Consider the following 20574-nt stretch of genomic DNA (forward strand, 5'->3'; position numbering starts at 1 on the left):
CCTTGATTAGAATCATCCTATTCTGATTTTTCTGCAAGTGCTTTCTGCCACACTGTTTGCAAACTGTGAAGTTTGCAAACTTCATACCATACCTAACATACCACATATTGCTGTCTATCTGTGTGATAACCATGGTTTTCTGTTGTTTTCATCCACAAAGGCTGCATCTGGGCACGCAAAAGCTCCTTTGTGGGTACAGTAAAATGTAACCTTTGGAAAAAGCTGATGGGCTGATACTGTGCAATGTAGTCTGAATTGTATTGATAGAGTTTGTATCATTTGAACAAAAGAAAATAGCTAATTTTACAAATCATCAAGGGTTGTAAATCCTGGTGATAATCCCTTCAGACACCACCAGTAAGTATTAAAAGAAGGAGAAAAAATAGCTAAGTGCCAGCTTTGTTGCTTGGGTACTGACTGCATTCCAGGTAATCCATCCTTAAAGTAAGTTGATCGATCATATTAAAATTTTTTAAAAAGGAAAGAAAAAACGTTAACTTCCTAAGGAATTAAATTTTTGCAATTCAAACTGTCCCAAACCAGAGATACAGACTCCAACTGTGAACTATGGAAACAAGAAGAAAGCTTTAATTTTGAGCATAAAATCAAGTTAATCTGTGAAGTTGCACCACACACAGTTCTGTACCATTCAGCTTGCTATATGATCTACCACCTTGCAATGAAAACCTGTAGCCTCTTTTAATTGATCTCCTCAGACTGGCCAGACTCAGCTAATATATTCTTCACTTTAAATAATCTTACCATTGGCGGCAGGTTTTGATAGACTAGTTAGTGTATGCAACAGCCATACACTGAGTTGGGTAAGAACCAAGTCTTGGAGATATATCACCTGTGTCCTGTTTGCCAGTTTGCCAAACCAAACAAGACAAAAATGGCAAAGTTCCACGTTTTATCCCACAAATTCACAACTCCATGACTGAGCTCTCCAGATGAACCTCAGTTGTGTCATTAAATGTGGCTAGAGGAAGGCTCACTTGGCAGTCTTTGGGAGTACCACAATTCCTGTATTTGTAACTGTCTCCATTTTTAATACTGATGTTTTCCTGTGTGGAGATTTCTTGTCATACTCGTGATTTTTTCTAAATATCCACAGCTAAAGCTCCTGTTTCCTGCCGCAGTCCTGATCTGCAGATGCTGCTTGTGTCCCATCATTCAGATGTTGTTTGCACAGGGCACTGCTATCATGATTTATTCCTGCTTGGCAGCTCAGCACCACACAGCCACTCACTCACTTCCTAGCCCTGGGGGAGAGAATCAGAAAAGTAAAAACACTGGTGGGTTGAGATAAAAGCAGTTTAACTAAATTAAAACAAAACAAAACCAAAACAAAAACCAACCAAACAAAAAACCCAAACCAAACCAAAAAAAAAAAAAAAAAAAAACCACAAAGAAGAGGGAGAAAAAAACCTTGAAACCCAAGAAAAACAACAAACTGATGCCCAGCCAGTTTCTGAGCCAAGGGAGCTCCTGCCAACCTCCATCCCCATGGTTTGATTGCTGAGCATGGCATCACATGCTGTGGGAAATCCCTCTGGTCACTGGGGGTCAGTTGCTCTGCTGTGTCCCCTCACAGCCTCCTGTGCACCCCCAGCTCGCTGGGACATGCTGGCAGGGCAGTGTGCAGAGGAGAGAAGACTTTGGTTCACATTTCCAGCTGCCCAAGGCCTCATTGTCCACCTCACGGCCTTTTCCCCAAAGCCATGAGCAGGCAGCTGATGGACACAACTTTGGCCAGCAGTGGCTCTGTCTTGGGGCTGGCTGGAACAGGCTCTGGCCAAAATGAGGGTAGCTGCTGCTCACAGAAGCTGCCTTCCCACTTCAAATCCTTGCCATAAAAACCCAGCCCACGACCCCGGAGAAACCCCACAGAAATGTAGACAGTTTCTCCTTCCCAAAGGGCAGATGCCCTGGAGAGGCTGTCAGGCCCTGGGACAGAGCAGCTGCTGGGACACAGGGCAAGAGATCTTCTCTGTTTGTCAGTGCTCCTGCTCCATGGCCTTGGTGATGAGCTCAATGGAGAGGTAGCTGTTCTCCTAGTCACAAGCATGCACAGACTCCTGGATGCCCCCCTGTCGTAATTACAGAGATGTTCCACATGAAATGATGTAGAAGATGTAACTCGTGACACCTCTTCCCATTTTAAAACTGCAGTGCTTTCTTGAGTGCACACTGTCTGTGCTGGGCAGCTGTGTGGAAAAACTGCAGGAAAACATGAGGTCTTCTGCCCCTTGGTGGCCATCACTCCAGCAGGGTCCTGTGGGAATTTTTTACCCATTCGAGAGGGCTCTGTTGGTGCTGTTATGCACATTTTGACAATGTTTGGGGAGAAAGTATTAACTAAGTGGTGCTGGCAGAAACTGGGAAAGCACAGCCAGCAGATGAGAGGGTCCGGGTGTCACAGAGGACAAGGTCCTTGACCCTGAGATTTGAGAGCAACTCAACAAAGCAAGGGCAGCCTTACATTCCAGAGGCCATCAACATGGACATTGCAAATGAGTCCTTCTTTGGGAAAGCCAGACAGAAAGACTGGAGGCATGAAACAAAATTATGAAAGACCACCACATGGCTCTGAGAGACAGCTGGGACTCCTGGAGACAGCAGCAGATGCATGTCTGGTTCAGACAGGGAAGACTGAGCCTGTTGTGGTAGAGAGGCTTCATCCAGAATATCAGAGAAGTGATTCCCAAATAACCCCCTTGACATAGTATAATAGAACATCCCACAACGTCACAGACCTTGGCAAGGACTGGGATTTTGGACAGCCATAAGAAATTCTCCCTAATTACTTTCTTTTTTTCTAAACAAGAATTTGGAAAGCCCATCTCCTCTCTTCCTGCCTCAGGACTTCACATGCTTCATTGTAGCTACTACTTCCATAAATATCCAATTCATGGATCTCCCTTATTTAAGTCTTCCTATAAGCAAGGATTAAGTATTCTCTATAATAACAAAGTTGCATTAAATTGCAGAAAGTAATAATCAAGACAGAGCCTCTTTCTTGCTACTCTGTGTAAAATTTTAAATAATGAAATAAACATGATATTTGAAAATTGTTTATTTTAAATGGCATTCTGAAACTCGTGGCTATATACAAATTTTCCAACTATGAAACTTAAGATTGCATGGTGACTGTCTTCAGAAAGTAAGGCTGCTCAGTCAGTGATCTCAGAGCTGATTCCATTGAAGTGGGATTACTCGGAATACAGGATGGCTTCTGGAAGCTTGTAATCCATGAAGACATCAACACCAAAGGAGGGAGGCCTTCCATACATAAAAAGCGGATCAAGGATACCCTGGGTTGCCACGGGACCTTTGCAGAATTTGAGAGCATCACCAGCATGGAAAGGTCTGAGACAAGCCAAGGGTCACTGTGGAAAGGCCTCTACACTGCACTCACAACTTGGGAGACAGGTACACACTCCAGAGGCTTTTCCATGCCAGTCTTACTCACTGTGCTTTATTCCTCCCTCAACTGGACCAGTGACAGGAAAAAAACACAGAAAAAGGAAAACCAGCTTATGCTACTATGGTAATTTAAGAGTGATCTTTAGAGACAGAATCTTTTTAGGGCTAATTAACAGGCATGAACAGGATTTATGTTAATGCTGAAACATCAGTTTAGATACCAGACACAGGGGTGGGATGAAATGTTTCACCCCACAGCCAACAGATAGAAAGTCTTCACCTCCTGGAATTACCATGGAAGACAGATGAGCTACTGCCTCCTCTCATGCTCCCCAATACTAAAGGCAGAGATATGCTTCATGAGTTTGAAGCACAGACAGACAATTAAAAATACATTTTAGTAATGTTTCCCATTAAAACCTTACCCATAGCACAGTACTAAAATGTGCAACAAAATGACAGGAGTATTTACAAGCATATTGTATTGTACCAAATTTGCAAGACAAGAAAATTTTAAAGTGCAAAGTTGTCTCTATTCTACTATTCTATTCCACACAGATGCAGGGATCCATTTTCCTGCTCGACAACTACCATTGTTACAGACACAGCATGGCTCCATGCTGAACATCTAAGTGACCAAACACCATCCCTAGGCTGACAGGCAAAACTCCTCTACCAAATCCAGTGAGAGGCAGACATTAGCATCCAAGGGCCAGGTTTAGTCCCTCAGCTGTATGTCACATGCTGGATGGAAAGTAACTACTGAAAACTCAGGAACATGAAACATGGAGGAAGTGTATTTAAATACATGGAGGAAGCTATTTAAGTGGAAATCCTACAAAAAGCTTCATGGTTTGGTTTACAGTATATTAAAGACAATCACTGCTTTCCTTAAAGCACAAAACAGAGGGCCCAGCACTCTGTGTTTTATTAGGCTGCAGTTCTGTCCTGCTTCAGATGGGGCACAAATTTTTAAAGATTATTTACACCAACAAGATTTGCAGGCTTAGCCATGAGAGCCTCTAAAACCAGAGAGAGGCCATAAAAACAGGCTCTTGCAGCAAGAGAATATTAAAAAGTCACCATTCAAAATACTTCACTCATAAAAATTACTAGAGGGAGCTATAATAGAAGGAACATGGCTGCTGGGTTTCCAGATTAACAGAAACTCCCAGTTCATTCACTCATATTCTTAAGCATATTGGACAGTTAATCTACATCTTATTTACAGTAATTCCTGCTACTACCCAACAAAACCAGAAGAGAAAGCTGCTCATTGCCTCACAGCTCTCTCTACTTTGCAAACTAAACAGTCTCCAGCTTCTTATTTTTTGGCAAAACCATCCAATGTTTGCCACAGGATTTCAGCTACAAATAAACAAAGTTTGTCTTGAAAAGCAACACATGTTAAGTGTATTAATTTGTTCCATTATTCTATTTTTAAACTACTACATCATATTTACTGAAACAGCTATGGCACAAGAGATTACACAGCTAGGCTTAAGTAATGTCATCATCTGACACAATTCACTTGGTTATACCCCAAACTATTTACAGTGAACTTGATTCAGACAAACAGCTCGGTTTCAGAAAGCGTGCAAAGAATTCCAAGTCCATAAAATAATATTTCCTACCAAAATGTTTAGGAATGATTTAGTCATGATTTGTTAATTTGATTGTAAGATATTCCTCTAAAGGAACCCACCCATGGGTAAAAGCTGAATTGGAAATGAGTCCCAGGACCTACAAGTGCATTAGCAAATGAGGGTAAGACTGCGCTACAGTTTGTAGCAGGTGGAAGGGAAAATGAAGGGAGGAGGGAAAGCAGAATCTAGTCTGCACAGAACGAAAACTATTTCAGTTGAAATGTGTATATATTGACAAAGAATTCTGAAAAACAATGAGTAGCTAAAAAAATTGTGATTGTGTAACTGAGTTAACTGTATCTTGATCCTTAAAGGGGGCAGGCTGAACAAATGTTGATGACTACAACTGGAATACAGTTTTAGAATTAAAATCTATATAAGAAAACTAACTCCACACTCTACTCTGGCAAAACCTAGGCTGGTATTTTAACAATGCAAGAAGTCTAATGAGTCAGCCGATCAAGTTAGAAACAGATTTGAGTAACTCTTCATGAAACATACACCAGGTCCCCACGCAGCACCAGAAGAAATGGAGCCATTTCAGGTATGTATTCTTCTTGATACTCATTATCCTCTAGGCCCATGCAGAACAGTAACTTCTTCCAAAGAAATTCAGCTCACTTTACACTTAGTTTTATGTACAGAACTGACAGAAAGAAAAATCCATCATGGGACACAAGGAGGTTTGCATTTGATCAACCCATAATAGCCAGCATTAAAAGACTCTTTGCCTTTTGCATCAACAAATTTTGTAATTTGGTCCAGTATCTCAGGAAGAGTCTTGAGTTCCTTATTAATCTCCTTGGCAGCTTTTGTTGCAGAGGCCTTCAAGGAGTTACACACTTGCTCTCTAAGCTAAGTGTCTCCAAGCCCCATTAAGCATTTTAGAAGCAGTGAATCACAGCACAGTGTAAGGTGAACAAAGAGTACAAAGCGAGCAATGTGTTCACAGTTTACATCACAGTAAGTGCATTGGCCATCATGTTTGCTGGAAGGGTGAACACTGTCAGGCTGCTCAGTTTCTTTCTCAGGCCAAGAGAGGCGCAGCAACTGGTACCCAGGGATTGCAAGGCTCTAACTTCAACACATGCATCATATACCTTTGCATTTGCAATGAATCAGAAAGATGTTTTTGTTGTCAAGGGCGTTTTGCAGTGCTCAGCACTAAAGAATGCTGTCACATTTTCCACAGCAGGCAGAAATGGAAGCAAGTTCTACAAAATCCTTTCTTTCTCAGCCTTGACTGGGCTTGGCTTCTCACAAGTTTTCTTCAGAAAGAGCTGATTTTAGTGCAATACTGCAAAACCTGAGAAGCACACTGTTTATACAGGGCATAAAAGAAATCTAGAGCTTGGCTTCCCAGCTGTGCCATCAGCTATTCAGCTCATCTTTCCTCCCTGTTCTCCTGATAGCTTCTTATAGACACCACCCAGATGGAAACTGAGCAACTTACTTCCAAATCCATTACCTTATCATGACAGTTTCAGGAATTCCAGTGCCAGGAGATTAGAACTGCCTGCAGCCTTCGAACTTAACAAAGATTTGAAGATTCAGAAACTCTGCACAAATGACACAGGGATGCTTTGCTTTTAAGCACTTCCATATTGCTTGCTGTATTACTTTCACATACACTTTGATACTAAAGGATTTGGATTAAAGGACAGACAAAGCTAAGGTACTTTACTACAAATTCTGATATAAAACCCCTAATCTATAGAGGAAAGAACAGAGACTAATAGTTTCAGAACATAAATTGTGCTCCTGTTATGCAGAACTTGAGGTTTCCCAAGTCCTGTGCAAGTCCTGTGAAATACCATACGACTGTTATAATCCAAACCCAGATTTTCTTCTCTCACTACAATTCGGTGAATTCAGACACAACAAAGGGCTAAGCCTGAATGACAAAACTTGAATAAATATAACTGTTCATGCAAACTTCTGTTTGCAGAATTGGACATGATACAGCATATAAGGTAATGGAAAAACCCTCAAGCATTACAATCATGATACTTCCTTTGCTATTTGTGGGTAAAACTAAACCCACAAAAAGAAACTCCCTAGAGGCACAATAGGAACATTTAAGCTCACTAATTCTATGATGTCCTACTGAAACCAAAAATAAGTCAGATATAAATAACCACCTAGAAATCCACCACAATCTTAAGGAAGATAGACACATATTAACAAAGGTAAATTCAATTAGCCTTGTAAATGAAAAGAGGAGAATCAAAAAAAGGAGATCAGAACAAAAGCCCCAGAGTCCTATGAATAGAGTTTCAAAGTGAATTCAAAGCACTTATGGCATTTAAGAAATCTGGCATCCACTGTCTTTTTGAGGTTTTATATTTGGTTCCTTCAGAGGTTTTACTTCTTCATCTGGTTTTGGTTTAGCCTGCAAACAAGAAGAAAAAAAAACCCAACTAAATACCAGAAGTACAAACCACTGTGTCTGCACAGTATTTATGCACAGCTAACTTTACATGTTATAATCTAATAGTCTCCTCTCTTTTCAAGGCTGAAGACTTTGAGTAAGCGCCAAGCAAGAGGGAAATGACAATTGTTCTCTGTTTCAGCATATTTAAATGAATCCTTTTCTAAAATATAATCTTTCTCTAGCATGCTGCAACGTTACAGGACTTGGTAAAAAATGAGCTGATTTTCCAGATGCTGGCAGTGTGGCGGAGGTTAATTGACTTGCCCCTGCCACAACAGAAGGATGAGTTTAGGTGGTAGCCTTATGTCTGCTTCCTACACTGAGCTGGAGAATGTTATGGAAGAGCCAAACTAACTCTGTATGATACACAGAATAAGGCCAGAGGGAAAGAACAGCACATGGGATTATCTTACAATGTCCTCCTTTGGCCTCTTGGTGAGATCAAATGCTGCAACTGTTTCAGGAGTCCAGTGTGTGTTTAAAGCTGGAAACTCAAAAGGAACAGGCTCTACTAAGCCATAGTTTGCTTTCAATTCCAGCTGGGGAGCCTCTGCTGGCACCTTCTGGAAATAGCTGGAACAGAATACAGAAATGTATTTAAAATACAGTGCACCATCTCTGCAAGTCTTGTTTGCAATTCTAAACAAAACAATCTGGGTTTTCACAGTGGCAAGCACTGCTGCTCTCTTCCATTTCATTAAGGCACTGCCTAACATGCATTCTGCCAGCAAGGTTCACAAGAACAAAAGAAACTCCTTGCTAGTATCGTTGTTTGTTCCCTAATCGTGTGGTGTGTTTTCTCCGACTTATTATCCATTATTCCCAGTGCTTTAATGAGAAGAGCATCTTTAGTCCAAAAAAACCCTTCAAAATAAAAATGAGGATTTAAAGTACTTTCCAAAGACGAAGAGGACACTTCTTTTCCTAAACAGTCCTAATGTGCCATAGTGGATGATGGCAACACAGCAGCCCCCCAAAGACTGGCTACAGGGCAAAGCCTGACTCAGGGTGTCCCTCTGCCCTTGGCAGGGTAGCAGGAGCTCACACACTGACACACTCTACCTCACTTCCTGTGCTGCCAGAACTCTTCCAAAACAGTCACTGCTTTCTCTTTCCAAGTTTTGTTCTAGAGGGACAGGGACGTGCTGAAATCTCCAGTATGCTTTTGTTGTAAGCTCTGACAAGGGGTATTTGAACCAGAGCAGAGCATTTCTATTTCTATTTGCAGTTCACTGTACTTGATCATCCTTTCCATTTAGTCAGTTGCCCTACTATGTAGGTCTTTAAATATTATAAAAATTAAAATAACAAACCTATTATGAAAGGCTAAATCGTAATAGGATGGGAGAAATAAATGAGGAAAAGAACTCTAATGTCAAACTAATCTTGATTATTTTCAACTGAAATAAAAAATTGGTATTTCCAAACCCTTTTTGGAAGGACATTAATGAACAGAAAGCCCTATTCACAATATTAACTATACTTGGACTGGTAAAGCTCCTAGCACCCTAAGCATGATCTTCACTGAAGGCAGTACTGTGTTTTGACTTCCCTGCTTGCAAAGCAGAATTGGCTACTGGTCTTCTCTACTTGCCCCTCTGTCCTCTTTTGCCTACTAGATCTCAGGAGACAGGAAGAGAGCATTAGAGCAACACAGCAACTTCTGCAGATTTTGTCCTGTGCAGAAGGAAAAGTTACCAGGTGCCTGAGGAATGAGGGAAGAAAACTGCTCAACCTCTCCATATGTCAGTCCAGCCCAACTTGCTGAACCGGCACAGGACACAGAGTGGGACAGCACAGACCCACTGCAAATCTGCCAAGAGAAAATTATAGAATTGCAAATTTATCTTTAAGTTACATGCCATGCTCTAAAGGAATATAACAACCGGAGAGTAAAATTTACCATCCCATCCTGAAATTAAGGCAAAAGAGGTAATAACACTTCATGTAGAGTGCTGTACCAACCACGAATTACTTACATAAATCCATTCTCTCTCTGGCATTTTTCTAATGTGCTCTTAATCAAACTTCCTAATTTCCTAAAGAAAAGATGTCCAGAAGGTTTGGCAGTAGTCCCAGGCCCTTTGGTTTCTCCATATTCTTTGCACAATGCTTCAGCCTTGGTAAAAACTTTGCAAGAAAGAAAGGAAATAAAAATTATTTACATGACCCTCTTAAATCATGGTTCTCCCCTACAGTGCTTCACTCTTAGAAGACACCAGAATCCAGTCAGGCCTCTTTCTTCTTAGAAACAAAACCAAACCAGTTCAAAGACAGCCAAGATTTACTGCATCCAACAAGTGACTAGGAACAGGAAAAGAAAAAGATAGTTTTTTGGGTGGGAAGATGCAGGAAAGCATTCTTATGTGTGGGGCAAAATGCAACAATAAGCCTAAGAACTGTGCCACATGGTAGGGAAAAACAGAGGGCATGAAGGTGTCCACACACAGCTGATGCCCCAAACCAAACAAGAATAACTGATATGGAGTGGGAGAAGAAGCACTCTTCTCTGAACAGCTGAACAGTATTTGTTTTACTCCAAGAAATCCAACTTAGTTTGTTCTTAATAATTTTCCAATTTATTTTTAAAACTAATATTAAAGTTTCCACTTTGAAGATTTGAGCATTTTTTATACATTGCAGTAAAGTTATGCAGTGCAGGCCAATGGGGTTCAAATAGCTTTGAAGAGAGAAGACTGGGCAGAAGACCTTGAACTACTGCAAACTTCCCTGAATATACCTTTCAAATGAATAGAAAAGAAATAAGTTACTGAAATCTGTTTAAAAATAAACAAGCAAGATCTAGATTTACTATTTAACCTCCAAAGCAGAAATGGCTGCACTACTCTAACATATAGACCACAAAACAGGATGACCAGATCCTTATGGGTTTTTATACTGTATACTGCAGGCAGCTCAAAGCCAGTCTTTAAGCCAGGCTAAGAAGTGAAGATGAAAATTTCCTGCAGAAATGTTATGAAAGACAGTATTTGGTAAGACCATTAAAAAAAAATAAAAATACACTGTCTCTATTCAAAGATGTGCTGGATTTCCATCAGGTGACAGATAAAATCTTTATGGGAGAGCAAATTAACACAATACAGCAAAACAGAACAGGCATGGCACCATCAGACCCTGTACTCCAGTCTCAACCACACTTACATTTTTCTGATTCCTGCAGAGATCTGATTGCTTCCCCACATTTATCACTCGCCAGTAAAGTCTGGCCATGGTAACAGTATGCCTGATGGAAGAGGACAAAATCATTACCAACATCCCTGGGCACTTCCTGCACCAATCCCCTCCTCCTGCTCCCTACAGGAGCTGCAGCTCTTTGAAGCTGCCATTCCCTGCAAATAGTTGACAGCTGGGGAATCCAAGTCAAAGCAGCATTCGCTGAGCCATTAATGCAGTTCAACATGAACACTGCAAACCAGAACCATGAACACTTAGTATGAAAGGAGCTGTCTCAGCTCTAGCCAAGAGTAACTGAGCTGCACAGAGCTGTTTGACCTGAAGCACTGCTACACAGGCCATTCCAAGCTCTCACCGCAGCAGTGTGCAGCATCAAGCCCCAGCACAGAAAGAGAATGAACCCCAGGCAAGTTTACAAAGCTAAGACTGAAAACTAAAACTACCTGAACACCCAAAAACTCCATCTGCAACAAACATCACTGAATCTGGTGAGGTGATGAGGTGTTCTGCTGTCCGAGATATTTTGTCATAGTCCAAATAACTTTTCCACCCCCAAAAAGTCGATTGTGCTTGAAGGTGGTATTGTATTCCAGTGAAAACTGAATTGCCTATTATCTATTATCAGGAGCTGAGTTTAACTAGTACACACAACAGGAGAAGGAACAATCCCATCAACAAATGCCCATCTTGCCCCCCTTCCTTTAGTGTCTGTTCTCACACTACAAATCTATCTAAATCTACCACTGCCCAGATCACTCAAATTTAAAAAAAGGAGAAGTACCACAACTCTTACCCTCCCTCACCTCTCAAACCTGCTAATAAGGCAAGCAGATTTTAGTTACAGGTTCAGCCTAAGAGAAAGACAAATATGTAAACTGCTTAGCTTGGGCCTTTTGTACAGTATAAAAAAGATTACATGCTGTGGCAGGCTACAAGACACGGCAAATTGAGCAGCTGAGGATCTCAAGGGCACTGCAGTACTTGCCAGAAGATCCATCAGGCAAATAGGGACAGCTCTTGGAATGGTACCTTTTGGTACTTAATGCAGTTTCATTCAGGGCCTTCATAAAGATTCTCAGCTCTGAACTGCGCCTAGGATCAGACTGTGATGTAGATAACAGAGAGCACCATTATGCTCAACCTGAATGGCTTCAATTAAAGATCTGTGATCAGAACAAATCCACACTGCTGCAATTTCATTTGGCTCCACAAAAACAGTTCAAATGTCACTGACACTGCACAATTCCTCTTCACAGTATGCAAAGAAAGCCAAGGCAATACTTAGCCCCCATTCCCTATGCAGCCCTTGGCAGACAGACAACAAGCTGTGACTGCTGCCACCCAAAGTACTTACGTAGGCCATATAGAAACAGCTCTTCAAGTTTAAGTACTTCCTCCATTTACCTGCATAGGTTGGATCTAAACTAGATAATGTTTGATCTGTGAACACATAGGTAAATAATTCTTAAGACATTTCCTAAAAGAAAAACCCCAAACACATTAAAAGACCAGAATTCTTGAACTTAGCACTAGATCCTAACTCTAAAGTATCCAGAAACAAGGGACAAAAATTCCTCCTGCAAAAGCACAGAAAAACCCAGAGAAAACCACCAAAAATATATAGCTATCATGCAGTTGTCCCTAGAATTCCTGAAACTGCTGTCCACTAAGTCTGAATGGCTAATTCTCTAAGTATATTTATGCAGCATTTCAAAACTTGTTCCTAGTTTAAGTTCCAGTAGTGACTCCCATACTTCTGCACTTCTCCCACTTACCTCAGTAAGCCCAGAGATCATCTTAGTCATCTGGAAGGTGGTACATAATGAACTCACTCCACTCTCCATGCTCTGCATCATGACATGCGGCCCAAAGGCAGCTGGAACATACTCCACTGACATCAGGCCATTAGTATGCTGCTAGTCTGTTTTCCTTCACTAATGTTTCCTACCATCAGCCACCATTTCCTATCATAGAACAAGATTCCCACAAAACCAAAAAGCTTTATCATAATACATGCTGATAACTGAAGCCTTAAATGTGCTAAATAGAAGCTAAATACACACTCCACATCCACTGAGAACAGCATAAATATTGCAATTTATGGGTAGGTGAAGTGTATCTGCTGGCAAGAGTGTATAAATTTAGTCACTAAGGATACAAAACAAGACACTCACCAGCTTTTTGGTAGAAGTTGGCTGTTTCATAAGCAAGAGCAGCTATTAGGCCTGGATTATGTTTCAGCTCAATAGCCCGAGCAATTGTCACTGAAAAATAGTTCCACACCATGATTTAAGTTTAATTGAAATGTCCCATCACATCAAATCAGCAGAGGCATTTAGGGTTTTAAAACCCCTGCATGAACAGAAAATAGATGTTGTGCAGTCAAGCAAACAGCAGAATAGAGACAGATTGTTTCTTGGATAGAATGATTCCAATTTAATATAAAAACGGAAGGAATTTAGCCTTAAGAGTAGCTAATAAACAGAAGCTGCACATATTTTAAAGTAAAAGAGCTGGGAATGTCTGTTAGGCAAGCATGGTGGTGAAAGGGTTGCATGAAAGGAAGAAATAAGAAAAAGGAATAGTGCCACACACAAGTTCTTCCCAAGTGAAAGATATTCCATATTACAATTCTAATATCAGACTGATTTTTGGCATTTCGCAACCTGCCCCACTATGCCACATTACTTTAGGAGAATAAAAAACCCATGGCCTTGCTGCCAAGCAGAATTCATGAGACAGCAGTGACCCACAAAGAGTCATTTCCACAGCCAACCAATGTATATTTGAAGATACCTTCTTGAGCTTCAGCTTGACACTGTATGATGTAGGACTCTGTAAGTCGAGCTTCTAAATCTCTTCCCTTTTCCACAGGTGTAATCAATTTTGGAATGTGACTTTCCTGAATACAAAGCAAGTCTCAGAGTTAGTTTAGGCCCAAAACCAGTGCAAAACAAGAAAACAAGTGCTTCATGCCCAAATGGATGGGACACACTGAGTGAAGGTCCCAAGACAGCACATGACAGCACATGTAGCACATGATATGGGCCAACAGACAAACCACTCTTCCAGTGCCACTGGGAATGAGTTCCAGGGATTGAGGGGTACCACAACATATTAACACCCTTCTGTTTCCTGCATCATTCAGGTGCTCTCAGGTATGTGTGTACAGCAAAGGCCTCTAAGACAAAAAGTCAAGTATTTGGAGACACCTTGAAGAACAGACAGCAAAGAAAGCCCTTCTACCTTGAGGTGTTTAAAAATCCCAGCTGCTATCTTCAAGCTGCGGTGAACGTCTTTTGCTTCATCCTCTGTTATACTGAGAAAATAGAATGAATTGGTAAAATTATAGTTAGAAAGGGACTCTAAGTGTCATTTAGTGCCACCTCCTGCTTTGGGGCACCACATTTTGCAACAGCAGATCAGGTCAGTTATGGCTTTGTCTAGATGAACCTTAAATCCTTCAAGAATCAAGAGTCCACTAATTCCCTAAGTGACCTATCCCACGGCTGTGCTACCCTCAGAATAAAAAAGTTTCTTACAATGTCCAATCATGAAATAATCATATAGAGCTTGCTTGAAAGAAAAGAAATGTAAGATCCTGTGATGACTCTCAAGTAAAAGCCAACCTCAGTGTTAGAAGCCAAGGATTTAGAGGTCTGTAGGGTTAAACGTCAGCAGAGCTGTGATGTTAAGAATCTCAGTTTTCTACTTGGACATTTAGAGGGGGATTGATGAAGGGTTCATTCACAACTAACACTTTGTCTGTATCACAGTCATGTAGTACTACTGCACTCGGTTTACAGAGGCAAGAAGGGATTGAAGTGCTTGTGTGAAAAGACCAACTGCCTCCGGGAACTCCTCTGCCTGAGCTGGACATTTCTGATAGCAGGCAACCCCCAGAACCTGCTAAATCTTTGGTGGAGTATTGCTACAGCAGAATTGTTAAGAAAAGAAAACCACTTACTCTTCTTTTCCAGCAAGTCTTGATGCATATTTTGTGTACCATAGAGCTACATTAAATCCCATGGAAACCAGTTCAAACACTGCATCCTGCTGGGCACTACAGAAAGACAGACAAAATCCCCCCGAAAACTTAATGCATTCAGTTTTGTTCTCACATCTCTCTCTGCTGATAGTTCACGTAGCAAAAGTTAACACTTCTCTCTATAAAACATTTTTCATTTATCATGTCAACAATTTCCAATTCTGAACCTCCTACTTTTCTGAACTGCGTAAGAGAGACATTTTTTTTTTTACTTATTCCCTTTAAGAACTCATAATTAGACTCTACCACATTCAGATTCCCACCCTTCCCTTTTGGGAACTTTTATTTTAAAACTGTAACTTGAGATTTGTTTAGCTTTGGGTGTGGCTGACATTTTGCTATCTCTTTTTTTTTTTTTCAGTCACACATCTTTGGAAAGCCTTGCCCTGGAATGTCCACTTTCAAGTTGTACTGCTAAGTTAATAAGTCAGAGTCTATTACAACTCTCTCAAATGAATGTTATTGCAATTATTTATGTAACTGCAGACAAACAGCAGGATTTTTTCCTGCAAATAGGTCTTTGAAAAGACTGAACTTGCAATCACAAGCTCAGTTTAGTTTAGGAACTAGCAAATCTTTTAAAAAGAAAGATGTGGGAGAGGGAAGAGTAATGTTGGCACAAGTACAAGTGTGCATGACCATGAGAAAATTAGAATAAAGTCCTAATCAACAAATTTTCTTCCATGGGGAATTAAAGCTTTGAGGAGGTCAAACACTTCTAGCGAAAGCTTGACAAATTTGTAGGCATGATTATACAACACAATTACCTCCAATAGCAAGAGACAAGTGAGTAATTCAGAAGGTTACAGATCTGTATTCCTCCTGGAAACAGAAGATTTGTTTGTTTGAACCAAGAGGACATGTATTCAGAGCTTCAGAGGACAAGAACAAAAACAGATCTTCAGCAACACTGGAACCTCCAAACACACAGAAGTTCCTGGTCAGGCAATAGTGCCAAATTAAGTTTTAAACTGCAGTGTGCTTTGTTACCATGCTCAACTCACCAATATCCTCAAGGCTCTTCTTTATACTGCTCTAGCTAACTGCAGGTTCAGTTTGTAGATCAACTGAGACCTAACAGACCCTTCTACCATTATTGTGCATTCTCACTGCTTAACAAAAAGGCCACCAGGCACACTTCAGAACACCTAACACAATACAGCAGTTACCAAAAACACAGCAACACCTTTTTAGAAACTACTTTGTGTTCAAGACTTTGCTGCATTTCTGTTTCCCTTCAGGCCTGTGCATGTGTGTAACAGAGCAGCAGAGAGCAGCTGCATACCCCGCACCCAGAAAAGCACACGCACCTCGGGACTTGTCCTTGTAACGTGTCTGTCCACTTGAAATTCTGAATATATCTCAACTTGCACTCTTGGGAAGAGTCATCCAATGAAAGGATAAAACCTATGAAATAATAAAACAGGCAATCTCAAAGTAAGAAGCAGAAATTAGTAATGAAGGAGATGGATCAATATGAATATAGATATAGATAAAGGAATGTTTCTTGCTGAAACCCTCAAAACCCCATGTTACTTCCTGGGATTTTTATTCCTCAGTATCTTGAGAACAAAATGTGCAAAAAACCAACTAGCTACTCCAGGAAACTACTTGCCCAGCATGTTACCAACTCAATTCTGAGAATCTTGACTGCTCAAAGAAAACCTGGCAGACTTCTGCACGCCCCATATGGTGACAAGTTGGGAGTGGGACTAGCCCAGGTACAGGATGGCTGAGGGTGTTCAAGGTGAGTGAGTGGCTGTCACTGCCACCATACTGCCAACCAGGAAATTCCAGGAAAAGCTGCCTGGTCAACAGGGAGAGGGAAAAGGGCTTCTAAGCATGGGCTCACCTAGTCATCATCTATCTTCAGGGCTACAGGAAATTCGTTCTTTATGTCCAGTAGCCCAGAAAACAGCAGTTAGTGGGATGAGGCTCATGCTATGGGATATTCAAATCCTAGCATATGCAGGCCCAGGAAATTTTAGTGAGGCTGAAGAAGGGCCCTGGTCTGATCAGGTCTTACAGACTTTAAGAGGTCAAGAGCCTGCCATAGCAGCTACTGGGGCTATACCTGTCAGTGTGTCACATGTTTATAAAATCAGAAAATACTTGTTCCTTTCACATGCAGAAGATTTTAGTGGCCAAGCATGATATTTTCCTGAAGAAACTATCTAAATCTTGGCTGTTGCAACAGGGACTCTAATCTGACCTTTAGATCTGACATTAGCCTACACCCTCCCAGGAGTTCATTAAACCAATGTTTACTTCCCACAGACTGAAAGACCCCACTTTCCACAAATCAGCTGATTCCTGAAAACTCAGTCCTAAGAAACCTGGCTGAGCGCCTGACTGCTAAGAGAGAGTTACCCAAATATTGGCAGAAGGAAGGTTTCAAAGGAATGTGTCAGCACAGCTGAACCATCTACTGAAAATGCAGATACCATGCTAATGAGCACCTACATATATATACACACCTAAGATAAGCAGCAGTAGAAGGTAAACTTGCAACAAGTCTATGGTCTAGTATTAGACAAACCAGCAGTTTACACTGAATACTAAATGGAATATACAAATAAATAGACTCAATTGATACTTAGGGAGCAACTCACCACCACCTAGAAGACAAATACGTTTTCTCCTCCAACAGGAAGCAGAATTAGGTTAAAGGTAGGAGGGCAGGGCTGCCAGCACTTAGTATTGGCAGGGTCACAAAGGATACTGAAACTTGGAGAAGGGGCCTGGTGAGCAGCCAGCACTGGTATCAAGCACAGAACCCATGAAGATACATGAAAATACTCTCCTTCCTGAGAAGCGCAAAGCTTCCTTATGGGAGATCAGCACAATTAACATTCTGAGAAATGCCATTAAAATTGAACTGATACTTCTCTTGATAAATTAATAGTACTGCTAATAAATCTCCCTACCTTGCAGGAGTGAGAAGTAGAAGTCAGCTGCATTCTTCATCATTTCTGGATTACAACTTGAGTCTGTAAACAGCTCCAATAGCTGTGTTCGAGACAACCGCAAGTCACTAAATGAAAGAAGAAAAAAAAAACCCTAAGAAATCCTATTAAAAATGTACCAATAAAGAAAAATCTTCCTTTCTCCTCTGGATACATATGACTGGACCCACAGGAGTGAATAATCAGTACTCAATCTACTGTTCTAACACTAACTAAAATAACTGTGCCTTTACCTACCAAGAGGTTGGGTGCACAGAGAGGAAAGGGAAGCAACAAGCAGGAACATTCTTTGACATTAGAATGGGATGATGAGATGAAGAGATAAGAATAGATCAGCAAAATAGGCTGAGATCCCTTTTCATTACATTCCTATCCACAACAGAACAGTCGGGCCCTATCCACTTATGGAAATTAAGCAATCCTCTACAGAGGAATGCACAGTCATCAGAAAGACAATGAAGTGTTTAGTCTTTTGCCTCTGCATTGTTGTAATTGGCCTTGCTATGCACTCAGAGACTGGAGAATTCATTCTCTGTAAGCAAACGTTCTGTGTTAGCAGTGTCTTACTGCCTCCCTGCCTACACATCTCTAGTCATCTTCAGCTCAAAAACTGAAGAGCAACCATTACTTTGAAGGATGTTCCACAAACTGCAAGAGGCAGAGTGAAGCTAGTCCCAAGTACACTTACTTGCAAACCTTTGTTGCAGCTGGAGTGGTGGCTACCCCATAAAAATTAAATGAAACAGGAGCTGTAGCCTTCAGAGGGTTGCGATGGAACCAGTGGGTCATTTTCTTCCTGCAGTGGTGTTTATGCCAAATCTAAGGAGTGGAAAGGAAAGAACAGCTGCAGGAACAGGTACATCTGAGGTGCTGCACATGTCCTGGTCCTCTGCTTGCAAAAAGATATTCCAAATGTAAATAATTTGAAATTAATTTCTTTTTTTTTCCCCATTTGAAATGCCAAGCTTCCACATGCCTCGTGCTCATTATCCATGTGCTTTGTGTGAGAATTACACTCTCTTGAAATACAAATGCTTTCTGAGGCAACAATTTTAAGTTAGGCAAAAAGCTACCACCTACTTTACTCTATGTGAGCACACACATTGCTAGGAAAAAAACCTCCACATTTGTTACCTCCTGCATAAGGCTGAACATATCTGTAAATTACATGAGAAATATCTCAGAATCACAGAATCAATTGGGTTGGAAAATACCCTCAGATTAATAAGCCCAACCTTTGTGAGAACATTACCATGACAACTAGAGCATGACATGTCCAGCCTTTCCTTAAAGCCCTCCAGCTCCCTGGGCAGCCCATTCCAATGTTTAACAACCCCTTCTGTGAAGAAATCCTTCTTAATATAAAACCTGAACCTCCCTTGGCAGAGCCCTCCAATCCTGTCACTTGATACCTGGAAGAAGAGGCTGATCCCCAGCTTGCCACAACCTCCTTTCAGGGAATTGTAGGGAGTGATAAGGTCACCTGTGAGACTCCTTCCTCCTTTCCAGGCTAAATCTCAATTCACTGAGATCATTATACTGTGCCTGATCCATCTGTGAATAGCTTATGTGGCAGCCTTTGGTATACATGAACCTGCAACCACAAACCCTGACTAAAAACATGGATCTATTTATACACGTGTATCAGACCGGGAAGGCTGGGAGGGCAGAGATAAAGCCGACTCTCTCTTTTCTTTCGCTTCAATTTCAGCAGCCAAATATAACACAAGCATTGCAGTGAGTTTTACAACAGCAGTGCGGGGTGATGGAACATATTGGACACACCCTGAACATGGGAGGTAAAACGTCACCATGAGGACAGAAAAACTGAGAAGCAAGTTGTGTACTCTCCATCTCAAAGGTTTTCCAGACCTCATGGGACAAAGCCCCGAGCTCCTGGTGTGAACTCGGAGCTGTATCTGCCCTGAGCAGGACGCTGGAACAGAGGCCCCCTAGGACCTCCATCATCCCCTGGTCCTTTTGGAATCCCTTCAGTTCATCCCTATAAAAACACTCTACAGCTTTGCTGAGAAACAAACAAACAAAACCAAAAGAGACCCAAGAAGATCTGCCAAGCACAGATTCCCCGGCACAGCCCAGATCCCCCAGACCGAGCAGGGGGTTCGTTCATCACGCCGGCATCTATCGCGCCACGCTTACCGCCGGCACCTCTCGGGGTTTGTCCGTCAGGCCAGCGGCTGTCGCGCCGTGCCCGCCCACCTGCGCAGCACTGCTGTCCCCGCGGTGCAACGGCCCGGCCCGGAACGGTCCCTGAGTGGATCTCGAGGCCGCGGGACCCCGGCCCGGCCCCGCCGCTCCCAGCGGTGCGTCACGCGCACGCTGCCGCAGGCAGCGCCAGCCGAGAGCCGACGGCACTGCCCCATCACGGCCGATCGCATCGATCACGGCCGATCGCATCGATCACGGCCGATCGCATCGATCACGGCCGATCGCATCGATCACGGCCGATCGCATCGATCACGGCCGATCGCATCGATCACGGCCGATCGCATCGACCCCGCCGCTCGCCCTGGGCCGCCGCCAACAACAGCCCTACGGGTGTAGGGCGTCCCCCCAGGACAGCGGCCGCCGGCGCGGCCGGGGCCCACAGTCCTCCCGCGGGGAGGACCCTCGAACGCCACCAACACCGACAGGAGCCGGGACGCCAGCAAACCAGCAACAGCACCGGCCCTCCCGAGAGGCGAAAGTCGCCTGCAGTGCGGCAGGGGGGCGCCGGGGCTTACCTGGGGGCGGGCCTGTGGTGGCGGCTCGGCCGGGAGTAGAGGGAGGAGCGAAGGGAGGAACGGAGCGACCCCGCCCGGGCCCCGCCCGTGCGCACGTGACCGGCGCCATGACAGG

General features: G+C 42.4%; 1 protein-coding gene across 4 annotated transcripts; it reads right to left on the reverse strand.

Moving 5' to 3' along the window:
• Window positions 1-566: 566 nt before the first annotated feature.
• On the reverse strand, window positions 567-20483 carry BROX (BRO1 domain and CAAX motif containing). 4 transcript variants are annotated; one of them, XR_010785223.1, is made up of 14 exons: window positions 19876-19975; window positions 18404-18534; window positions 17677-17783; window positions 16060-16156; window positions 14669-14764; window positions 13948-14020; window positions 13498-13603; window positions 12876-12965; window positions 12056-12141; window positions 10669-10750; window positions 9486-9636; window positions 7920-8079; window positions 6541-7464; window positions 567-1262 (listed from the first exon to the last, which is right to left on the reverse strand). XR_010785223.1 is itself a non-coding variant. In XM_066568491.1 (13 exons), exons 2-13 carry the CDS (start codon window positions 18502-18504, stop codon window positions 7378-7380), a joined length of 1236 nt encoding a protein of 411 aa, XP_066424588.1. In that variant the 5' UTR covers window positions 18505-18534; window positions 20460-20483; the 3' UTR covers window positions 3059-7377. The 4 variants fall into 4 exon arrangements, 3 of the variants coding, with proteins under 3 accessions (XP_066424588.1, XP_066424589.1, XP_066424590.1); XM_066568491.1 differs by lacking the exons at window positions 567-1262; window positions 19876-19975 and adding an exon at window positions 20460-20483 and having other exon boundaries at window positions 3059-7464; XM_066568492.1 differs by lacking the exon at window positions 567-1262 and having other exon boundaries at window positions 3059-7464; window positions 19936-20031.
• Window positions 20484-20574: the final 91 nt, after the last annotated feature.

Source organism: Molothrus aeneus, chromosome 33, assembly GCF_037042795.1.
Source record: "Molothrus aeneus isolate 106 chromosome 33, BPBGC_Maene_1.0, whole genome shotgun sequence".
Lineage (NCBI taxonomy): Eukaryota > Metazoa > Chordata > Aves > Passeriformes > Icteridae > Molothrus > Molothrus aeneus.